This window comes from Acomys minous (genome assembly GCF_964271855.1).
Source record: "Acomys minous genome assembly, chromosome: 9".
Taxonomy (NCBI): domain Eukaryota; kingdom Metazoa; phylum Chordata; class Mammalia; order Rodentia; family Muridae; genus Acomys; species Acomys minous.
This window is the reverse complement of record NC_140490.1, coordinates 73,750,016-73,774,595: the sequence shown is the minus strand read 5'-3', so window position 1 is coordinate 73,774,595 and position 24,580 is coordinate 73,750,016. Positions and strand designations below refer to the sequence as shown.

At 38.1% G+C, this 24,580-nt stretch overlaps 1 protein-coding gene across 4 annotated transcripts in view; it reads right to left on the bottom strand.

Moving 5' to 3' along the window:
- Nucleotides 1-1,031: 1,031 nt before the first annotated feature.
- The window catches only part of CDK13 (cyclin dependent kinase 13), a 93,275-nt gene continuing 69,726 nt past the window's right edge, over nucleotides 1,032-24,580 (bottom strand). Inside the window, exons 8-15 of one of the 4 annotated variants that reach the window (XM_084795177.1) lie at nucleotides 22,469-22,570; nucleotides 22,296-22,373; nucleotides 12,488-12,604; nucleotides 11,376-11,507; nucleotides 6,807-6,854; nucleotides 4,728-4,933; nucleotides 2,883-3,332; nucleotides 1,032-2,458 (exon numbers count right to left, since the gene is read on the bottom strand). In XM_084795177.1, the coding sequence (XP_084651303.1) occupies nucleotides 1,608-2,458; nucleotides 2,883-3,332; nucleotides 4,728-4,933; nucleotides 6,807-6,854; nucleotides 11,376-11,507; nucleotides 12,488-12,604; nucleotides 22,296-22,373; nucleotides 22,469-22,570 (1,984 nt within the window). In that variant the 3' untranslated portion in view covers nucleotides 1,032-1,607. The remainder of the gene's footprint in view (nucleotides 2,459-2,882; nucleotides 3,333-4,727; nucleotides 4,934-6,806; nucleotides 6,855-11,375; nucleotides 11,508-12,487; nucleotides 12,605-22,295; nucleotides 22,374-22,468; nucleotides 22,571-24,580) is intronic. The other 3 variants (XM_084795179.1, XM_084795178.1, XM_084795180.1) reach the window with 3 other exon arrangements.

Here is a 24,580-nt window from a genome sequence, read left to right as displayed (position 1 = left end):
ACTGGCTTTTCATAACAACTCTTCCTATTTAAGATTCCAATTAGAAATGTACTAGAGCAGTTGACATTGCCAATTGTCCGTTTCCCAGAGTCTCTTATTTGCTAGTGATGAAGGAAATGCTGGTTGTTTACCTTTGGTTCCTTTCCAGAAATGTAATTTTGTTTTCGTGTGTGAACATAAAACATACTGAGACTTGACAACGTTACAGTTATTCTTTCTTGGTTGATTTTAATAGGAGAAAAATAGTAAAATGACCTAGTACTGCTCTAATCTGGAAAAAGATACAATAAATTTCACAGAATTCAAAGGAAGAGGGAATGTTTTCTCTCTCTGAGTTTTCTTTTTGTTCTACTAAATTAAATCTAGGACATGTTTCTACTTAAGTTGACTTTTTCTTAAAATAATTACGTAATACCGTGTTTGCTACCCTCCTCCTGTGAACTTTAATACATTTAATTTAATTATGTGAATCATTACACACTTGCTTCAAAAATTCTGTCCTCCAAATAGACACTGGGTCAGTATGGCAGCCAAAAAGAAAAAGAGCATTCCAAAATTCTGATTCGGCTATTATTTTCAACCGCTTAAATGATTTAAAAAAAAAAAATGTTTTTTCTTAAGTACTTCCCAGAAGTAACAAAAGGTACTGAGTTCTCCCTTTCTTTCTTCTTACACCCCTACCAAGAGAAGGTAACAGTGAAAGTTAACACAGCCAGAAGACAGGCAGAAAAGGACAGTGTGACAGGCAGAGGGAATGGACCTAACAGAACTGACAAGGCAACTCCGAGAAACTGAGAGCCTCCTGCCTCTTCAACACAATGCAGACTCCCTTTCAAAGAAAGTGGTGTATAGACTAACTTCATCCTCGGTCCTTAAGCTTACCTGTTAAGGCACTTACTCAATCCCTCCCCACCCTACCCATAGTTTTCATATAAAAACCACTATTTCATTTGAATGAATTATGCTGGGTTATGGTAAGCTGAAAAACAAAACAAAAATAATGTTGACCATTTTTTTATATAAAACTTGCATCAAGAGAAAGGTTGTGTTTTTATTTTCTGAAATGAGCACAAAGTACACCTTTCACAATAACACTGAAAGCAGGTGCAAAGACTGACAGTGACCTTTGACTAAAGGTAGCTTTGTAAAAAGAAAATACCAAATAAATCAGTGCCCTTTCTGATTGTTGTAAAACTGGAGGGGTGAGGGAAGGGGTTGGTTGTTACATAAAAGTTGGTCCAAACTTACAAAAAAAAAAGCACAAGTGTGCATAGTTCAGAAGATCTGCAACAGGGCCATAAAAGCATTATGTCCCTAATGTTAGCATCCACTTTAAACTGCAAGAATACAAAATAAAATTGTTAACTAAAATCTGTGACGATGTACAATCAATAGAGCTAGTTTTAAGAACAGCATGAATTTAAGCAAAGTTTTTTCTTTTTTTTTTGTTTGTTTGTTTTTTCACTATTGTATGCAAGACCCTTTTCCACATAAAAATAAAGCTGTTGTTGAATTAATATTATTCAAGTCTCTTGGATTGCTGCCTGAAATTGCAGCTAGAAAAGTCTTTCCAGATAAAAATGATGTGCCTGAGGAAAAACAGATACTCAGTATGGTAACCCTCTGCCTCGACCTCTGCCAGCTGGTGTGCTAATATGCCCCCTGTACCCTTGTGAGAACCCGGGTCCTTGGGCAGGAGAAGTCCAGGTCTGTCCATGCATGAGGCTCGGGCCCCCTGGGTTCTCCTGTAAGTTACTACCATAGTTATAGTTGTGCATCTTTGCTGGCAAGGGGTGAGTACTCTCTGGCCCTGTAGAAGGGTCACTGCTGTTTGTGAGGACAGCGATAGGACCATGGCTATATTCAAATCTATGGTCCTTGTCTCCACTAAACAACATGGGACCAGCATTGAGGTAAATGTCTCCGTATCCAGCTACTGAACTGGGAAATGACTCGGAAAAGGCAGAAGTTTGAGGTGGACCACCAGTGTGAGATGAAGCAGTACTGTAGTTATCCAAAGACTGAATATCTGAGTTTCCAATGAAACCACGTGGTTCCAACGGTGCAGCCGCAGAACTGCTTCCTAGACCATCGCTGCTAGCATAAGGAGCGGCAGAGAAAGAAGATCCAAAGTTGTCCTTATAGTCTGAAGTGGGCACATACGTATCTCCTGTGGGATAATCACTGCCACCTTCTCTTTTGGGATCGTCCTGGGGCTGATGCTGAGCCAGCAGCTGTAAGAGGGCTGCCTTCACTCCAGCGTGTGGGTCGCTCAGTGAAGCACTGGTGGTAGGTGCGTGCTGGTTTTCTGTCCGATAATCCAGGTCCTCCTCAGTAACTGGTGGTGGCTCGGGAGGTTCAGGTGGTCGCTGATCAGGAGGCAGAATCCGAGGCCGGTCTGGTTCTGGTGTCAGCTCTAGTATCCTCCTGTCTTGGTGCTGGATGAGGTCATCTTGCCCTAAATAACATAAAGCCAAAACCAAGTCAACACTACCATGGAAAATGAAATACTCAAAATGACCAGACATTCCATCTCTGACAAAATGCACACAGAGACTTCAAAGTGTTCATGGTGCCCACTACTAGCACTTAACCACACATCACTAAAGCAATACAGTACTCAGCTTTTCAAAGCGACTCCACAAGCTCTAATGCTTGAGGAGCTAAGTTTCTACTACATACTGAATCCGTTTGTATTCAGAACATAGGGTTATTGTAAATTTACCTTAGAAAGAAACCTATGGTATTGACAATGAGAATCATACATGGACAATCTGCTATCAACTCCAAAAGTAAATGGAGTAGGAAACTAAGAATGTTTTTACAAATGTCACCAGACAGCGAATGCTATAGATAGCAACAGCTCTTAGCCAATCACTCACCAGGTCCCGGAGTGCTAGGTTCCGGAGGTGGCCTGAGCTGTAACGGAGCCTCATGTCCAGACCCGTTTTCTCTCTCCTCCAGCATGGCATCTTTCTGTTTTGACTGCTGAGCCTTTATTAACTGAGTCAAAAGAACTGCAAATGCACTCTGCACAGCAGCCTGGGCAGCATCAGTTTCCACTTTAGGCTGGATGGTCTGTGAAGGCTGAGCTCCTCCCAGTGGCTTTGAAGACTCCTGCTGTGGTGTTGATGGATCTGTCTGTTTCTCACCTGTTGCCAAAATTCCAGCAGGAAGGTTTATTTTATTTAGCTGCTGCTGCGTCTCAGAGTTTACCTTAATGTTCAACACTTGGACAAAGTCAGCCATATTAACACTTGATTTAGACTGTAGTAGGTTTAGGAGAATTGCCAATTCATTGTGGTTTAACGGCTGTCCAGGGCCTGTTATTACTAAAGACAAAATGTATTAATTAGAACTGCCACAATCCATAGTTTTCCCAACCCCCACAATGTCTTCATTACATGGTATTAAAATTATGTTTGAGGAAGAGTGTTTCAGAAACAATGTGAAAAGAGCACTTCAGTCTGTTCACTATTGTGACATTCAAAAATCTTAACTACACCATAAATCGAGATTAAAAATTCAAATTACAATATATTTTGGAAAATTCATCTGTAGGAGTATATTTTTCAAAAGAGAAATCAAGACTAATACTAGACAGACACCATGAACAGATTTAACCAGGAATTATTACTGTGTTCGTCAGAAATGAAGACTACTATAGCATCAGGTACTTTCTAAGCATTTTGCAGTCTTTATCCCTCACAACCACTTTTTAAGACAATTTCTATTATTATCCTAAAAAGAGTGGATAATTTGCCCAAGGTCCAGGGTTCTGAAATTTAATTCTGAATGCAGTCTGTGAATTCTTTATTATGCTATCCCACTTCAATAATGAAGTTAACTGTGTAGAGAACTTTTTGGAAATTAAAACTAATATTTTACAGAGTACGATAAAAATATCTATTTTTATTCAAATTATTTTTTTAAAAAGTTAAGCCATTTTGGGTTAGAAAAACCTACACAAACATGCATTATTGCATATTAACTCTACCAGTAAGACACATCTAGTTAATTTTCTTTGTCCAATAATCAGTCTAGAACTGGCAGGTTCCTGGGTTCTTGATGGAAACTGGTATTTCATTTTTTGAAAGCTGTTAACTAGCCATGCACAGTGGCACACATTTTAATCCCAGCCCCTGGGAGGCAGAGATGAGTGGATCTTTGTGAGTCTGGTGACAAAGAGATCCAGGATAGCCAAGGCTACATAATGAGATCTGATAGATGAATGAATGAATGAATGAATGAATGAATGAATGAATAAAAGAAATAACTGTGTATAACATATCCTTCTACATGGAAGATCCCAATCTTTTAGAATACAGTGACTTAGTAAGAATGATGTAAAGATATCCATCAGTGGGATAAAGAACTTTTAATGCAGTTTTAGCTGTCTTCCTGTGTTTTCTATGCCTTAAGCAACCATAGTAATTAAATATTGAACTTCATTGACTAGTGTAAAAGGCATACTCCTAACCTAGGGAAATAGGAAAAAGAAATCTGACCAATCATCACATATCCATATTTGGAGACTGCTTAACACTGGTGTAATGTGAGTGGCCATGAAACTTTTGTGCTGGCACAAATAATAAAGTAATGCCAAGCTTACCCAATAAGCCTTACGGTTTATCTTTTGCCATAGTATGTTTCACCAGTAGAACAAATATATTCAATACAAACCATAGCACAATGTGAACAAAACAAGCCACAGAAGCATTACTGACCAGGTGCTACATTTGAGTTGCTTTGAGATTTCAGCTGTGCAGGTGGCAGCACACCCTGAGGTGTGTTAGTTCTGCTGTCATCTAAGCCCAGAGACAGGTCCTTTCTGGGGGCTTTGATTGTGGAAAGATCATCAGTCATACCCATCTGTTTCTGTCGTCTTCTCTTTTTACTCCATAATTCATGACAATCTTGCCACAAAGGAAGGCTGGAAAAGATAGATGAATACTAAATCACAAATGCCATAACAAGAATTATTCCTGTTACAATGTTCCACTAAAGCCATTTCCCTCCAACAAACCATTCTAGAGAACTTTACCACACATCTAGGAATATTCCATCATACTTTCAGGGTTTTAACTTTAGCGAAGGACTAATTCTCTTTCTTTTTTTAATTGTCCTAATTTTTTGTTTAAAAATTTTATTCACTCATATAATGTGTATGATCAAGTACATCCCAAATTCGCCTCCCTCAAATTCCTTTCCCATCTCTCCTAAACCTCTATTCTCTCCCAATTTCATGTGTTCTCTCTCTCAAAATTCACTAAGTCCACTCAGTGCTCCCAGGAGGTGCATGGGTAGAGGGCTACCTACTGGAACATGGGTGAACTCTAGAGCGGCTACATCCCTCAAGAGCAAAGGCAACTCTCCCTTTCTAGCAGCCATTAGTTATCAGTATATTCTAAGCTGGGAGTGCGGCCTTCATGACCAGCTCCTGCCTTCCGTGCTGGGATTTTGTCTGGCTTGATCACAAGTGGGCCTTGTGCATTCAGGCATAGTTGCTGTGCATTCCTATGTACAAATAACCTGCTGGAGAGATGAACTACTCTTGTCTTCTAAATAATCAATAATCAATTGTTCATCAAAATTATAAAGAATATATATTAATAACAGCTGGCTATCATCCTTGGTATAACCTTTAGAACCAGTTCTTAGAGCACATTGTACAATGAACAGGATTTTTGAAAAAAATGCAGAAACACTCTATTTGTAAAAGCCAGACAGAAAAGGGAGAGTAAAGGCTAGAACATAAGACTTGTACAAAACTTTTTAATAAAATCTTTTTCCCTTCTTAGTCACATATTTGCTACTATTACCAATTGCTTTGGAAATAAACTGATTTTATAAATGAGTCTCAAGAATAGGTAATCAGGCACAGAGAAGGCTCATTACTCATCAACAGAGTACTGTGTGATTACTAACTACCAAAATCACCTCTGATTCTAAAATAAGTTTTCATCTTAATATAGTTATATAACACTGAATACTAGAAAATAACTTTTTCTTAAAGAAAGACAAAAATACTTGATTTACAATTTTTTTAAATCCCAGTTTAATGAAGCCCATGGGAACTTACTATTACTTTTCTAGTTTAAAGGTGAGGAAATTGAGGCCTGGAAAGGTTAATAAACTTGCCCAGAATATCTAGACTCTGTCAAGCAATGCCATCAGTGGTATGTACCTGCTGTCCTCAATGTGCATGCGTATCTGCAGAGGTACACAAGGACTTTCCAAATGTGTACTAAGGTTGATTAAGGGACTTCATTTCCATATGTACCCTTTTCAAAGACTGAACTAGAAGAATGCCCTGAACACTCAAGTAAATAATTCTTCCACAATTACTTTCTCATAAATTAAAGGCATATGCAACTGAATGGTTGAATCTTAGCAATATAATATTAATAAAAAATGTCATTTCCACAGGATTACAAAACAGCATGACACCTTTGTATAAAATGAAGAACAACTACATTTTTTAAATGTAACTTTTTATGAATACATACAGATGGCAACAGAAAGTATATACAAGATAGGGAACGGGAATGATGGTTACCTCGGGGAGGAGGGCAAGGGAACACGTGGGTAGAAGGCAGGGTTATGATATGATTAAAGTCGGTTATTTTCAAGGTTCTAGCTTTTGCTTGGTAGGCTCATGGCTGCTTATTAACATTTAAAATAACTAATTAAAGTAACTAAAATAAATAAAAGAGAGCCATGCATGGACCAATGATGAGTGACACAAGGATTATGATTAAACCAAGTCTATGCACCTGAGGTCCGAAAACAAAACAAAGGCATACCTCTCAGCCATCTTACTATGGTGCATTGCCTCAGCGTGTAAAAACCTCCTGGAGTAACAAACAAAGGGATAATTTGAAATATTGATACTGGGAAGCTTTAAGGCATCAAAAACCCTCCAAAAGACTTTCTTTTCTGGGACTGTGTGTGTGTTTTATGATGTGGGCTTTAGCCTCTGTTGGAATGCTGGCTTCAAATAAACTATATAGTACTACAGATTAGGGTAAATAAAGTCGTTATACCTCCTCCTCCATGCTAACAGGCGAGAAATACAGTGCTTTTGTGGAAAATCAAAGAAATCCAGATAAAGGATTTGTTTGTCCACTCCCAGGAATTACCTTAACACTCATTTCTATGAAATATAAACATAATCTTACAGTGATCTAAAAAGGCACAGATTAATGATGCTGATTCTCTACACAAATCAGGCATGTTCTCCAGATAACCAAAGTATGTGCTTCCTTGAAGGTTCAAATGCTGGCTCAGCCACTTCTTTGCTACCTTGTCAGGCAAGCAATGGGACCTCTGTATTTCAGTTTCTTTCTATTTAAAAATGAGCTTAACAATATAACCTATTTCCTGGGGACATAAGTAATATATAAATGTGTATCAGGACATCTTTGGACAAAGCCACTCACAAAATGTACACTATATTTGTGTTTGATATCATTGACCATCATTCAGGTGTCTAAAGTGTGCTTATCAAGTTATATCATAAGCCACTCACAAAATGTACACTATATTTGTGTTTGATATCATTGACCATCATTCAGGTGTCTAAAGTGTGCTTATCAAGTTATATCATAAAAGATTTCTTCTAATTAGAGTCATGTTACTGTGCAAGTGTTTATTGCTTTTTTATATTGCTAGTAAGGAGTGGTCTAGCAGCTATCTTTTTAAAGTTACAAAGACACTAGAAAAGCTGACAGCGCATCTACTACAAATTAGTGCAATTATTTCTGATTTAATACTTTTACTCATTTATTTGTTGAAAAATAACTTTAACTTAGCTTATCATTGAAAGAATAATAATATACACTTATTTCTCAAAGGAATACCACCCCTACTTCATACTTTCTCTTATATATTAAGTAGAGGGTGTTATATGTTGTTTACTTTTCATTTTAAATACTAAATCAATGTCATTAAAGTCTTGTCCAGTTTTAGTGATGTATCTAAAAACATACATTCATATCAGTTTCATAGAATACCCCCTAAAGTGTACTGCTATCATTCCTTACTTTTTAATAGAAAAGTACAGTAAAGTATATTCTGATAAAAATTAAGTCTGAGTTATAGGGCCATGTTTGACAGGAATTACAGAGTTTATAAGGGAAAAAAAACCTCACAAGTATTTTAAGACATAGAGCAAAAACTGGTAGAACCAACAAAACATTAATTATTAATATCTAAATAAGCTTTCAGGTCACATGACTTCATTATTGTCAAGAGACCTGCAGGAGAAAGGCTTTTCAAATGATCTCATGTTTTGTTTTTTAAATGTATATGTTTTGCCTACAAATATGTGTGTACAATATATGTGTGCTTGGTGCCCACAGAAGTCAGAGAGGGTATTGAATTCCCGAGAATTAAGAGTTTTAGATGGTGGTGAACCACCATTTGGTTGCCAAAAACTAAACCCAATCATCATAACTACTGAGCAACCGTTCCCACCCTAATCTCATTTTTTTTTAAATTAAATAATACGTTAGATACTTAGTGCAGACAGAGTTTGAAGACAGTGATGTAGCTGTGCACATCTCCTTCAGTGAGTGCTTATCTGGAAGGGCACTCATGAAAAAAAATTGTAATCATCATGGAATCATGTCTCATTTACAGTAAATAGGACAGATTCAGAGAAATGTAAATTACTAAACAATCTCTTCTAGTAGAATGCATTTCTAGCAAGATTCATTGTTTTACAAACACTGAAATGTGTGCTACTAATACAGCACCAGACATCATATTAATATTCATGTGATACATTATCATTGTAAGAAATTTTTAAAAACTAAAGTCCATTTTAATGAAATGCAATACTGCAATTAATGTAATATTAGTTACATTAGAATAAAAATATAAGAAATAATGGAAATTCAAGATGAAAACAGAAAAATGCCCAAATGTTAAACATTTTCTAAGTGACCATACAAATTAAAAGGCCATTTAGATCCCAAAGGGCACATTTACAAGAGTAATGTAACTATAATACTTAAAAATGTTAATTAAAAGTTCACTGTTATATCTTTTGCAACTTGTAAGCTTGGTTTTACAAGTTAATCAACTGAAGATGAGCTTGATACAGTTTTACTACAATCCTTTGATGTGCGTTAAGTGATTAGAATTAGGACTACCAATAATGGGACAAAATAATAGTATTTTCTACTTGACAGAATCGATCAGGAAACAAATGTTAACTTGTGGATATATTCTTCAACTGAAAAACATTAATCTAATCTTGATCATAGAGAAGCACATCCAAATCAGGGGTGCTCTACAAAACAGCTACATTGGGCTCTCAAAAAACGCCTCTGTTGGAACTGGAGATGTGGTTTAGTGGCAGCAGCTGCCTAGAATGGATGAGGCCCTCAATGTGATGCCCAGTACCAAAGAGAGGAGTTAGTGTCATCAAACCCTTAAGCGTGAGCAAAGAGTGAAGATATACTCTAAGTAAACACAGTATGTCAGTTCTCAACAAATAGTTTAATCCTGACTCTGTAGAAACTTTGAGCAAAAAAACCTATTGGGCTACTGGAGAGACTTGAATAAGCACTATTAGTTATTGTGATGCCTCATGCTTTATAACAGTAGTATAGGTAGGTGTGTGTAGCAAAGTTCCAGTTTTTATACATTCATGCAACAACTACTTCAGACAAAGGTTACAAAGTAACAAAACAAATATGTTAAACCAGGGTGATGGCACACACCTTTAATCCCAGCACTCAGGAGGCAAAAGCAGGCAGATCTCTGTGAGTTCAAAGCCAGCCTGGTCTACAAAGCCAGGACAGCCAGGGCTACACAGAGAAACCTTGTCTTGAAAAACAAAAAACAAAACAAAACAAAACAAAAAAACCCAAACAAAACAAACGTGTTCACAAAACCAGTAATTATTGAACCTAGGTGAAGAACATATAAATGCTCATTTTCCTATTCTACTTTTCTGTAGAAAACTCCAAAGTTAAATTAAAAAGAAAACCAAAATGAAAAAAACAAAATAAAATAAAAAAAGCCTTCGATAGGCTATTAGAATAAGCCACTTAAACACTACTAACACACTGTAAACAGAAGAACAATAAATACTAAACGCTTAGTGCAACAGTGTCTTGCACTAAGTGCAACTGAACGCTTAGTGCACAATCTAGATTGTGTGGTACACACCTGTAATCTAGCACTCCAGAGGCACAGAGAGGAAGACTCTGAGGGAAAAGGCCAGTCTACATCACACAACCAAATTGAGTCCTACTTCCCCACCAAAAAAACAAAAACAAACCACCACCACCAACAACAACAACAACAAAGAAAAAACAACTACTGAAACAGAAAACCTAGAGAATGGGCCACTTATATATAATTCAGTAAGTTCTTAGTGGAGTTTATCATAACAAGGCCTGTGGAAATAAACTCCATATAACTGGTGAGTGGAAGAGCCAGGATTTGAACTCTCAAGGCCATGTTTATTCATTTAAAATAAAGTGAATTTTATTATACCAAAGCATTTTATTGGAGATAAGCTTGCTTTTTAATACTGCTGATCACATTAACAATTACCAAGGAAATATCTACAAAAGTTTTGGCCCTATCATGGAGAGGCAGATGAGCTGTCTTCTTCCCAACCAATCCTAGACAAATTATACAAGCTATAAGAAGATTCAAGAAACTATCCATTCTAATTCCCCAAATTGTATTTCCCCCACGATAAGAATCGTTGTAAACATGCTTTTGATACTAACATTCTTTTAAATAACAGTAAGAATATTCTATTGTGCAAGGTATATCACAGAATATTTTCAGAACTTGTTTCCTATTAATCTGAGAACAATTTGAGAGCTGGCACCACCCTTTACCATATTTGTATTCTTGGGCAAGTTTTTTAACCTCTTTGAGCCTGCTTCCTCGTCTGTTAAGCAGTGGTACTAACAATAATAATAATACCTACCGTAGAGGGTTGTAAAGATTAAACTTAGCATACAAGTCAAAGCTCTGGCTAAAGCAGCAACTACTAGAAGCTTAGGCCTGAAGGAGATAGGATATATCCCACCATACTGAGGTTCTGACTCTTAGACCCTTCATTAGCTGAAGAAATGGTAGAGGCTGGAGGGGTTTTTTTTTTGGTTTTTTTTTTTTGTCATGTGTCATTCCCTACCCCACCCCCACCCCTCCCCACCCCCATTCTATGGTAGCCTCAACAATAGCCAAGCACTCTTGATGTGCAAGTCATCTCAGTTTCTGGTATTTTAACTAACTCAACTTAAGCATGGACTATCTTCTGCTCAATGCAATTAATTTAAAACATTTTCAAAGCAGTCCAGATTCTATAAATAATGACATCTAAAATAAAGAAAGTCACTTACTCTGGTGGAGGCATTTTGGAGGGTTCAACATCTCGGAGAAACTCACACTGAAGAGCCTGCTCAGCAGTGCAGCGCTTACTGGGGTCCAAGGCAAGCATGTAATCAAATAAGTCGAGTGCAGCTGCAGGAATACTAGCACCAGAGGATACACAAGTCAAGCACGATCTTCACATGAGCCCTGTGCTTCTCTGAGCACTTATTTTAAAAACAAATATTTGGCATCAAATTTGAAAATTAATTTAAAATTGTATTTTAAATATCAACTGCTTTACCCTGATTATCTTTAAAACCCTCATTATTTTATTAACTAATAAATTCTTGTTACAGAACACTATGAACAATAGGTTCCTGCAGGTGATGAATATTTAAAAACTAATTTAGAAATCAATTTAAGTATTAATGGAATACTGGTTAAATAACTGAAGTGTTCTATACAAGTATCAATTTTCTTTTCAAAAACTATTGTTACTTTTATAAAATTCTGGACTATTTAGCAGACAATTTCTTTTATTACTCTATGAGCAATTCACTGTTATAAATTAAAAACTCAATAGCCTCCTAAAAAAAAAAAAACCTAAGCTCAAGTCATATGAAAGCTGTTTCAGTAAAGTTAATAGGACTATTTTTTTCTTCCTTCCTTCCTTCCTCCCTTCCTCCCTTCCTTCCTTCCTTTCTTTAGTTTTTCAAGACAGGGCTTCTCTCTGTGTAGCCCTGGTACAATCACTCTGTACAGCAGGCTGGCCTCCAACTCACAGAAATCCACCTGCCTCTGCCTCCCAAGTGCTGAGATTAAAGGCGTGTGCCGCCACCCCCACCCTGGTGGTGTAAGAGGTAAAAGGAAATGTTCAACACAACGCCCTACACGAGCTGCAATGTGTCCATCTCAGGTGAGAAAGACATTTAGAATTATTAAGAAATGACCTGCCGAGCGGTGTGGGCACACTTATGATCCCAGCAGTTGTTAAGCAATGCAGACCAGAAGTTCAAGGCTAGCCTGTGAAACTCTGTCTTGGATTATAATGAAAAAACAAAAGACAAACAAACTTAAACCTCAAAACAACTCCAAAATAAATATTCAATGCACTGTGGATATTTAAGCATCCCTTTCTTACAAAACAAATTCTTCTCTTAACTTCCGCCGATATTGCTTCTTTGGTTTCATGGTGTTGAAATACGGCAGTTTGATTACATCAGGCCACACTGCAGGACATGGACTCCCACATATACGGCTAAAAACACACACACAAAAAAGGAATTTTATCATTACAAACTACATACAAAAACTAATAAATACAATTGTTAAAAAATCAACTAGTTGTTAAAGACATAAAAGCCTTGATACAATGTGTTAGAAATTTACATATTTTAAGTCTTCACAATTTAATTTGAAAATCCCCAAATTTTCCAAAGATACATTCAATCTGCTAACAGATCTTCCTATTAAATAAAATCTTAAAACATAGGTGATGTTTAGAATATGTGGCCTCTGTGTTACAAATTAAGGATATGGGTTCAGTGTATGTCTCACTCTGGTGTGGGGGTGTTGGCATGGCCTTCTCTCATAAACTTAAGGTAGATTGATGGTGACAACAGAACCAAACTTCCTCAGCAAATATCACCACTACCTTCAGCAGCGAACAGGAGCACTCTGAAGGTAGTAGTCTTTAAGTACACGGTCTACAGTGTCAGCAGTGCCACTGGTCCCGGGTATTTATACATTTTAATTGTTCTACTCTTTGACTATGCCTCAATAGTTTGGTATAAACATACAGGCAATCAGACTGGGGAAATAGGTTTTAGCATATAAAATCACCCGAGTATGTGAATATTTAAAAAAAACTGTCAGTAAGGCTTAATATGTTAAGAGAAAATATAGTCCCATTACTGCAACTATTAATGCTTTATTTTCTATATCTTCTTCTCTTTTAAAATTCTTAAAATTAAATTTTGCAAACCTCTCAGGAAATGTTAATTCCCAGACAACAGACTCTGATAGGATCCCAAAAGGATACTACCACAACCATGTCCTCCTCACCATCTACCCAACAAGGTCTCTTCTTCCCGGACAGTCTTTCACATGCTTTTCTCTTTCTTTAAAAGTTGTCTCATCCTCTGTATTCTGAATGTACACCTAGCTAGCTCTTTCTCTTGGTCCCAGGCACAATGACACACATTAGTAATATAGAGCATACTAGAATAGAGAGATGAAAGACACTTTGAGCTGTGGATATAAAAGAAAATTTAAGTGAGAGAAAAGATGAAGATTTTTGGTCACAGTTCCAAGGATAAAGCACAGCCAGGTAGGAAAGAGAATACATGAATATATAACAGGGAGAGACAAAACAGGCAAAGTCATACAAATAGCAAAGAACAGACATGTAACAGGAAGAGTACATAAATCAGTATAATTAGAATTTATTAACCTCAAGGTGGGTGAGCTGGAAGAAGAGACTCAGGGTTATAAGGTGGACTTTGACCTGCCTTTTACAAGTGCATAATGCATTTGCAGAATGCATACCTTTAGGTTTGAATCCTGTCTTTGGTATGAGCCTAAATATACAACTTAAGAATCTGTTCTTTTGTGTAACAGTAACCAATTTTACTTCGAAGCCATGAAATGAATTAGCACCTGCCTGTAACAGCCACAATGAGCGTAAGCTAACGAGCTTAAATTGTTTTACTACATACACTGTTGGGAAATAAGTATTGAATAAAGTATTAAAGTTACCAAGCAACACGAAAGATCTGTCTGACTCTAGAGCCAGGGGCAGCCTACTGCAGAGTTAACACCCCACTCCTCCACGCCCGACCACCAAACTGTGCGCGCATGTTCTGTGTGTGTTCATTTATTTCTCTTTAAGGTATTAATTTTTGTGGAGTTTAAGTTTTAGCTTGTCAGTTTGAATTTTAGAAGCTCTCTCATCACCTGTATTTCTTTCCCTAGAATTCTAATGCCATAAATTACATTAAAAGATTTTTCTCTCACCTAGAGTCCCAAAAGGATGTCCTAACATCTATTCCACTGTCCTGGTAAGTGAAGACTTTCATGGGACATGTCTCTTGGGCTAGTGTCTAGTTTAAGTGAGTGTATACCATTTGACTCTTTCTGCTTTTGGGTTAACTCACTCATTATGATCATTTCTAGTTCAATCCATTTGTCCACAAATTTCGGGAATTCCTTGTTTTTAATAGCTGAGTAGTATTCCATAGTGTAAATGTACCACAGTTTCTTTATCCATTCTTCTACTGAGGGACACTTAGGCTGTTTCCATGTTCTGGCTATTATGAATAAGGCCGCTATGAACATGGTTCAGCGTATGTCCTTCTTGTGTGCTGCAGCATCTTCTGGGTATCCTTTTGGGACTCTAGGTGAGAGAAGTAAGGGAGAATGGGGAAATAGAAGGATCCAAAGAGTCCTAGAAACCTACAAATAGAACATTATGATGGGCAGTTCTAGGCCCAGGGGTTCTGCTCAAACTATGGCACCAACCAAGGACAATACGGGCAGTAAACTTCGAACCCCTATCCAGATCTAGCCAATGGACATCCTCCACAGATGAGTGAAGAGTAGGGTCTGACTTTCACATGAACTCTGGTGCCCCATATTTGATCACGTCCCCTGGAGGGGGAGACCTGGTAGCACTCAGAGGAAGGATAGCAGGCTACCAAGAAGAGACTTGATTCCCTATGAGCATATTCAGGGGGAGGAGGTCCCCCTCAGTCACAGTCATAGGGGAGAGGAGTAGGGGGGAAATGGGAGGAAGGAAGGAATGAAAGGATAGAAGGAATGGGATAACAATTGAGATGTAATATGAATTAATAAATAAATAAATTTTTAAAAATATTTTAATAGTAATTAAAATAAAGGACATCAAGGAAACCCCCCCAAAATTTTTTCTAATATGCATTCATCCTCATAGTCAAAGATTGTCACTCAAGCTTAATAAAGGGACTATTACACTGTAATAAGTTTATAACATTTTCTACTTGTTTTACATGAGTATGTACATATAACAGTTCTCAGAAGTACTTATATGACATTTTGCATCAGTATTTATATGGGATTTAAATAACACCTGTTCTCAAAAGTGAAGTCCAGGGGACGGAAAGACAGCCCAATAGTTAGGATTAAAGCTATGCACCACTACTCCTAGAATCAAGATGTTTTCATTATTTCTGAGTGATACAGTATAAATTCTGTACCCATAAAACAATCTAGACCTGAGGTTTTAAAAGTATATACCTTTAAACATTAGCTGGGCATGGTAACACAGGCCTTTAATCCTAGCACTTGAGAGGCAAAGGCAGGCAAATCTTTGAGTTCAAGGCCAAGATGGTCTGCAGTGCAGAGTTCCCAGACACCCAGGGCTACACTGTAACACTCTGTCTCCAAACACCAACATAAACAACAAAAAGTGTGCCCCTTTGCCTGTGTGCACACAGAAACAATTTTTGTCCCGATTTGCCCCGTTTTGTTGCCAACAGTATTTTCCTTTTTTTAAAAAAATCACTTCTTAATCCATTCCATCTCTAAAGCAGATCCTAGCTACCTGCCATATATATACATGTGTGTGTAGAGAAAATATTTGTGTATTATGTTGTATTTAAGTTTTTTGCTACTGCACATTGAAACCAGAGTGCACTACATGTTGGACAAGTGTTCTACCACTGAGCTACATCCCCAGCTGAACTTTCTTGAACAAAACAAATGATAAGTAAGTCACTGCAGTGTCAGTCTTTAAAGCCGATTTTTATTAGTATTTCTACTTGATCAGCTTTCCCTTTTAATCTGGACACCAACACTTCAGCATATCCCTCAGCTTCTGACTGAAGAAATAACCAAGTGCGCGCGCACAGAGACACATAGAATCTCCTCGTATCGTTTCCTACACCCTTGCATTTCAGCAGTTACTTTTGTCAGTGCCTACCCAGAACTAGAAATAGAAATGGACATTCCTTCCCCCAGATCCCTGCCACACAAACATACCATCAGCAAACATTGTGCCTGCTGGCCACAGGAGCATGTGTCCATAATCCCAGCAACTGGGAGGCAACAAGAGTGTCACACATTTCAGGCCAACCTGCTATACAAAGTAACTTTAAGGCTAGCTGGAATGAAACAGTGAAAACCTGTCTCACAAAATTCATGCCAAAGTACTGATAGCTATCCTTTATAGTATAGTCTATTGCTCACATTAACGTCTTTGCTTTTCAGACTTTTCATGTAATTACACTGATTAACCCACATATACTGTGCCCAAGTAGTCTGCTTTTAACAAGCTATGTTAAGTTCTCCTTAAAAAAAAAAAAAAGCCCTGTCTAGTTATTTTCTTATCGTGACCCCTTTCCCAATTCCTTTCCTAGTTATTTTCACATTTATTCCTCCAAAGATAGAAGGAAAAAAAATGTATTCATTGTGAAAACCCATATTTGGAAATTCTGGTTATGAATGTAAGGAAAGGCAATGGGACTGGAGAGATGGCTCAGCAGTAAAGCACATGTACTGCTCATGCAGAAGTCTAGGTATTCCAACACCCTCTTCTGGACTCCTCAGCACAGCTACATGTGATACAGACACGTGTGCATGTAAAGCATCATCTCGCCACCATGGTGGTGCACACCTTCAATCCTAGCACTCCAGAGGCAGAGGCAGAGGGATTTCTGAGTTTGAGGCCAGTCTGGTCTACAAACCGAGTCCTAGGACAGCAAGGACTGTTAAACAGAGAAACCCCATCACAAAACAAAACAAACAAAAACCCCACTCATCCATATGAAATTTTTAAAAGTTTTAGTTTTCTTTAAAGCCAGGGTCCTATTATGTAACTCTGGCCGTCCTCAAACTCACTGCATAGATCTGACTGGCCTCGCATCCAAAGATCTCTCTGCTTCTGCCTCTCGAGTGCAAGACATATGCCACTACTTGCAATTGGTAATTATTTTTATAAAGAAGACTACATGGGGCTGAAGAGGTGGCTCAGTGGTTAGGAGCATATGCTCCTCTTGTAGGGGACCCCACAACTGTAGGCTCACAATCACCTGTTTAACTCAAGTGCTCATAGGCAAAAACCCACGTGCTAGAAATAAACATAAAAACAAGCAACATTTAAGGTAGTATAAACTGCCATTTTCAAAAGCCCTTTAAAGCCTAGCAATCAAAAATAAAACATGCCTCTCCCACAGTTTTTTTTAATTATTTTATTTTTAATTACATGCATCGTATGGACCTGTGTGCATGTTAGTGGAGGTCAGAAGAGGGTGACCCCTGGAGTTGTAACTGCAGGCAATTGTTCTCTGTCTGACATTTGTGCTGGGAACCAGACTCAGGTCCTCTGCAAGAACAGCCAAAGCCTCTGCAAGAACAGCCAAAGCCTCTGCAGCAGTCAATAAAGTCAGTGTTCCAGGGACACACATGCTAGTGACTTCACCAGAGGCCTGGCCTCCTACCCTACTGTATTTCCTGTTGGTACACAGTTTTAAAAGGTAGTTTTCTTTACAAATCAGTACCTGACAAATATATCTTGACATACCATGAGTCTTTTAATCTTATCATTTAATCAATCCTTTTGTTCTCATGCATTCTAGATGATTTTCTGACATGTTCAACATATTCTATGGACATGTATATATATATGCAGTGTTATATACAAATTATTTCCAAAAACATTATTTCATACTAGTTCACTGTGCTAACACTACTGACTGACTGTCTTGGTATGTCTAAAACACTAGTAAATAACAATCCTAGAAGACAATTTTTCTCTAATATTTCACATATTTTTACTGTGTTTCACAGTCCATTAAAGAGCTTACATCCCCAGCAAATGTCTACTCATATCTACCAAATAAACTGATTCTTCCATTATTAAAATGATAAATTAAAGTTTAAAAAAATGTCTCTTAAGGCTTCCTTCTATTCTTGGGATGAACCTTATTTATGCTAGTTAATGCTATAAATTTATTTAACATTCTTCTAGTAGTTCTCTGAAAAGGTTCTTATATACATACATTTTATCATGGTAAAATTCCTAATGAAAACTTGAATATTGTTTGCTAATATCTCCCTTAGAAATCTCAGTATAGAAAATTTTCATACTGTTTTGGTCAAATCTTACTGTTTGTGCATGCTATATAAAAAGTTCCAGAAATTTTGTTTCTTGTATTACAGAACGGCTAATTCAAAGCTCAATTCTTCCACTTATTACTTGAAAGACCCTAGATAAATTTACTTCTATAAGGTTCAGCCTCTTACACTGTAAACAGAAAACATGTGTTATAGGAAGTCTAACTGAAATAATTCAGGTGAAACTACTAGAGCAACGCATGACACCTAGCTGTAATGTGTTAGCTTAGCCCCAGTACCCAACAAAACCAGGACCAACAATTAAACAAAAAACAGGCTTAGACAGAAGCATATTAAAAGAAAATATACAGATACATAATTTAAGCGTTACTCTCTAACCTGCCAAGGCTTTCTCTTTGAAGAGGTGGCACTGAACGGAATTCCGTATTACTATCTTGTGCACACCATACAGACACCACATCACTGACATTTAGTTTTGGTCTCTTCAATTTTTTGCCTTTCTTTTAAATACAGATATTAAAAGCATTTTCAATATACTTAAGATAATGTTTTTATTTTTGTTTCACTTATGAAATTACTTGCTCACCCCTAATTAGTGAGCAGTGTTTTAAGATTTCTGAAAAGCACTGATTCTATGTTTAAACTACGTAAATAAACTTAAAAAAAAAAAAACCCTCACTATCCACCCACCTCTTTATCCTCACCCTCCTCACGTGACTAGGATACATATGTAACCTTACTACAGAGTTCCCGCCATGCTGTCCAGACACTATTCACAGAAGGTTGGGAAACTGTTATATAGGGATTTCAGAAATGCTTGCCAAGAATTTACTCACTAACATGCAGGGCCTTCTGAGTGATGCTTTGATAGACTATTTTATAAATTTGGTGTTTTCTAATGTGATTTAGGTTATTTTTAGTGAATTAAATGATCTCATAGTTTTTATTGTTATCTGAGGTTATTTTTTTTTTAATCAAAGTCTTCATTTCATCTCATTTCTTTTCTCACTGTTAAGTTACAAGATTAATTTACATACTACAAGTATGTAAATCAGGGCTTGAGAGATGGCTCAGAGGTTAAGAGCACTAACTGCTCTTCCAGAGGTTCTGAGTTCAATTCCCAGAAACCACATAACCATCTATTGTGTGATCTGATGCCTCTTCTGGCCTGCAGGTATACATGCAGACAGAGCACTGTATAAAATAATAAATAAATAAATCGTAATATATATATAGATACATATATGTAAATCATCCCAAAATGAAATCTTGGCTTTATACATAAAGTCACACATTCTCCTGTAGCTCATTAAGTGGTTTTTATTTTGCTGCTTCAGTTTGTCACTAGAATGATGACTTCGTTTTTTGTTGTTGTTGGCCAGTGCCATAGAAGCTAATTACCATTAATGTGTATTGTGTACTTAATAATTGTGTGTACTAAGCTTGCCAATGACTAACACAGTAGAGCAAGCATCTCATATTGTAAGCTGCCATGTTAAAGTAACGACGGCAGCATTAGTTGATGGCAATTTTCAGCTTCACTGGATCCACAGTTTGTGGTTGACCAAAATGTCAGTATATAGCACAAGACTGGACTGAAGGCTGAAACTTTCTCCTACACAGAGATTTGACATTTATATTTGATCTACTGCGTCTGACTTGTTTGTGTGTGTCTCCGCAGGCATGCCCGTGGACAGCAACTTTCATAGATTTGTTCTCTCCTTCGAGCACATGGGTCCTCTGGTTCAAACTCAGGTCACTAGGCTCTGAAGCCAGTGTCTTCACCCAGTGAACCATCTCATCATGCCCATCGTTCTCTTTAAAATGCAGACTTCATTTCTGCATTCTAACTTTATTCTACTTTATTTGGAGACTATATTCTGCTATTTCATTATTTGGGAATTCTCAGTTTTGGTGTCTTAGCATATGTAACTAAATGTTCTAAGTGTTCAAATTAGCACTGAAAAGTATTCTTATTACTTGGAGGAATATCAGTTCCTCTTGATTCTAGTTCACTTGCCTATCATATCAAAAAGGAAAGATAAAAGCCTGCCACACTCCCGGTAAACCTGAGCCTACTGTGGTTTTACATGTTCCTTAAATAACCACAGAGTCATGTTACTCAAATCTGATAGGAATAAATGCTAGGAGGTGGGAAGGTCAGGAGGACTCAGATATCATAAAAGCTAGCCTCTTTGGTTAACTTTTGTCTGTTGCTCCCTGTGTCACCTTAAAACTGTACAGAGTTTGCTATTAACAAAAAGGGCCTTGCCATCCACAGCTTCTCACACTTCACCTGCCAGACTTGAGAAGCATGAGCTCAACAACTTTTAGTCTGTATATACTATCCAGCTCGCATTATGTGTGCAGCAACGAAAAGGAATAGACTGAGACGCTCTTTGTAATTTCATTAAAAATTCCATGTGTGGACACCTGTGGGTCAAGACCAGGACAAGTGCTTCCATGTTATAAGCCACTGGCTGCCCTGGAGGTGAAACAGTGTTTATGTTATCTGGGGTACTTCTGACTGTAGATACAAGATCCCCAGAGAAAAGAGGCTCTAATACGCTTTTTGTTTATTTATTTGCTGTGCTCTATAGCAAAATTAAAAAATAACAATCTGATCTAACCACTATAAAAAACAATATTAAAATTTGGGGGCCTTTTCTAGGGAGTAGGGGATGGGAGCCAAACTCTTAATACTGAAATGAACTTCCCCAGAGTAGAATGCCTACTCAAAGTACTCTCTTTCTGGATTATCTTTCAATTTTTATGATGTAGTTGGACATCCTTCTCTGGTTACTGTCTGTTGCTTTATAGTTATTTTGTTCAGTTAAGAGAAATGCTGTAAATTTGTGTCTCCTTCTAAACTGTCAACAAAACATTTTATTCTCATTTTGAAATTTTCATGTCAATCTTCTAAGTGGTAAACTTATATTGTTAAAAGAACTTACAGCTTGGTGAGATGCCTTACACCTGGAATCCCAGCACTGGGGAGGCTAAGGCAGGAGAGTTTATGAGAGCGCAAAGCCAATCTGAGCCACAGAGTAAGCTCACAGCCAGATTGTGCTAATGTAAAATCCCATCTTGACAGGCAAAGGAAAAGAAAGAAGAAAAGAACAAAAGGGGAAAACAAAGCAAAACAACAAAAAAAATAATACGACTTTTAAAATGCAATATATAAAGAAAGTTGTATATAATGTTGTATATGATGCATATATTGTGTATGAGTTAACTGCTTGTGAGCAATATCCTGAGAGCATAAAAAAATGACATGCTGTTAAGTATACACATACATTCTGGTATACACACACAGACACAGTTTACATGTACGCTCATCATGTGTACACAAAATGAAGTATTTCATCATACATTCTCTTTTATCTCATAACAAACACTCTTCCTTCTCAGTCCTATGAGAGAACAAGTGCTTTAATCCATGTCACAAAAACACCAAAATAGGGGCTGGAGAGATGGTTCAGTGGTTAAGAGCACTGCCTACCCTTCTAAAGGACCCAGGTTCAATTCTTAGCACCCACATGGCAGCTCACAACTGTATGTAACTCCAAGATCTGACACCAGCACACATAAATTAAATATTTTTTTAAAAACACTAAAATAAACAAGGGAAAAAACAAAAACACCTTTAAGATCCTTAATTTGACAGGAATGAGAAGCAGAGGGCCACACTGTCATTTGTCCTCCATTCAGTAGTCACGAGTTCAAGAGAACCCTATGCCCCTTGCTCCCCCCACCCCCAAGAGACAAGTTTGCAATGAGCTCAATGCCCTGGGAGCAGGACAGTGGACATCCCCACTGTGCATGCACTAGCAGCTTACCTTATTAGCTCCAGCTGTGCAAGCTCTTGGTTTGCTTGAAATATAGGTTTTTTAGTGAAGAGTTCACCAAGGATACATCTAATAAAGAAAAGTAGAGCCATCATCATCTAAATTTCCTCACTTTAATTCTCTATCAAAACATTTCAGTCCCGTGAGCAATGTGCCCATCTTACCCACAGCTCCATACATCAATAGCTGGTGTGTATCGTTCTTCTCCCAAGAGCAGCTCAGGTGGACGATACCACAGAGTAATGACCTTGTTAGTATATGGGCGACTAAAAACAAACAAACAAAAAGCATATAGACAGCACTCTTTTTAATGTAGCATTTGTTGTAGTAAGAGATTCTCTCGGGAATACTATTCTGGATAATAAAAGCAAACCTACAATCCTAATTAAACTAAGGTATTTAATACACAATCATTAAATGCATGGGCAAGCAGCAGAAATTTTCTCAATGTGTGAATATAAAAATAAGCAGTTAGCTATTAACTGTTATTTGGTCAAAGAGAAGTCATTCATCGACTCAAATGCTGAGTAATGTTTTCCCTTCCCATAAAAACTTTAAAAATGATTAATTTATAACAGAATAGGTTGTTTTAACAAAACTGGCAAAGAACTAACAAATAACAAGATATAGTTCAAATTGAGATTAGCTAACAAAATGACTGTTTTCGTTTGTGTATGAGGATTGAATCCAAGATCTCTCCTGTGCTAGGCCAGTACCATACCCAAGGCACTAACAAAAGTCTGCTGTTTGTTGTAAGGCAGAGTCTCACTGCATAGATCAGGCTGTTTGTTGTAAGGCAGGGTCTCACTGTATAGATCAGCTGTTTGCTGTTTGTTGTAAGGCAGGGTCTCACTGCACAGATGAGGCTGTTTGCTGTTTGTTGTAAGGCAGGGTCTCACTGCATAGATCAGGCTGTTTGCTGTTCGTTGTAAGGCAGGGCCTCACTGTACAGATCAGGCTGTTTGCTGTTTGTTGTAAGGCAGAGTCTCACTGCACAGATCAGGCTGTTTGTTGTAAGGCAGGGTCTCACTGTATAGATCAGCTGTTTGCTGTTTGTTGTAAGGCAGGGTCTCACTGTACAGATCAGCTGTTTGCTATAAGGCAGGGTCTCACTGCACAGATGAGGCTGTTTGCTGTTTGCTGTAAGGCAGGGTCTCACTGTACAGATGAGGCTGTTTGCTGTTTGTTGTAAGGCAGGGTCTCACTGCACAGATGAGGCTGTTTGCTGTTCGTTGTAAGGCAGGGTCTCACTGTACAGATCAGGCTGTTTGCTGTTTGCTGTAAGGCAGGGAGGGTCTCACTGTACAGATGAGGCTGTTTGCTGTTTGTTGTAAGGCAGGGTCTCACTGCACAGATCAGGCTGTTTGCTGTTTGTTGTAAGGCAGGGTCTCACTGCACAGATCAGGCTGTTTGCTGTTTGTTGTAAGGCAGGGAGGGTCTCACTGCATAGATCAGGCTGTTTGCTGTTTGTTGTAAGGCAGGGTCTCACTGTACAGATCAGGCTGTTTGCTGTTTGTTGTAAGGCAGGGTCTCACTGTACAGATCAGGCTGTTTGCTGTTTGCTGTTTGTTGTAAGGCAGGGTCTCACTGTACAGATGAGGCTGTTTGCTGTTTGTTGTAAGGCAGGGTCTCACTGCACAGATGAGGCTGTTTGCTGTTTGTTGTAAGGCAGGGTCTCACTGCACAGATGAGGCTGTTTGCTGTTTGTTGTAAGGCAGGGTCTCACTGCACAGATGAGGCTGTTTGCTGTTTGTTGTAAGGCAGGGTCTCACTGTACAGATCAGGCTGTTTGCTGTTTGTTGTAAGGCAGGGTCTCACTGTACAGATCAGGCTGTTTGCTGTAAGGCAGGGTCTCACTGTACAGATCAGCTGTTTGCTATAAGGCAGGGTCTCACTGCACAGATGAGGCTGTTTGCTGTTTGCTGTAAGGCAGGGTCTCACTGTACAGATGAGGCTGTTTGCTGTTTGTTGTAAGGCAGGGTCTCACTGCACAGATGAGGCTGTTTGCTGTTCGTTGTAAGGCAGGGTCTCACTGTACAGATCAGGCTGTTTGCTGTTTGCTGTAAGGCAGGGAGGGTCTCACTGTACAGATGAGGCTGTTTGCTGTTTGTTGTAAGGCAGGGTCTCACTGCACAGATCAGGCTGTTTGCTGTTTGTTGTAAGGCAGGGTCTCACTGCACAGATCAGGCTGTTTGCTGTTTGTTGTAAGGCAGGGAGGGTCTCACTGCATAGATCAGGCTGTTTGCTGTTTGTTGTAAGGCAGGGTCTCACTGTAC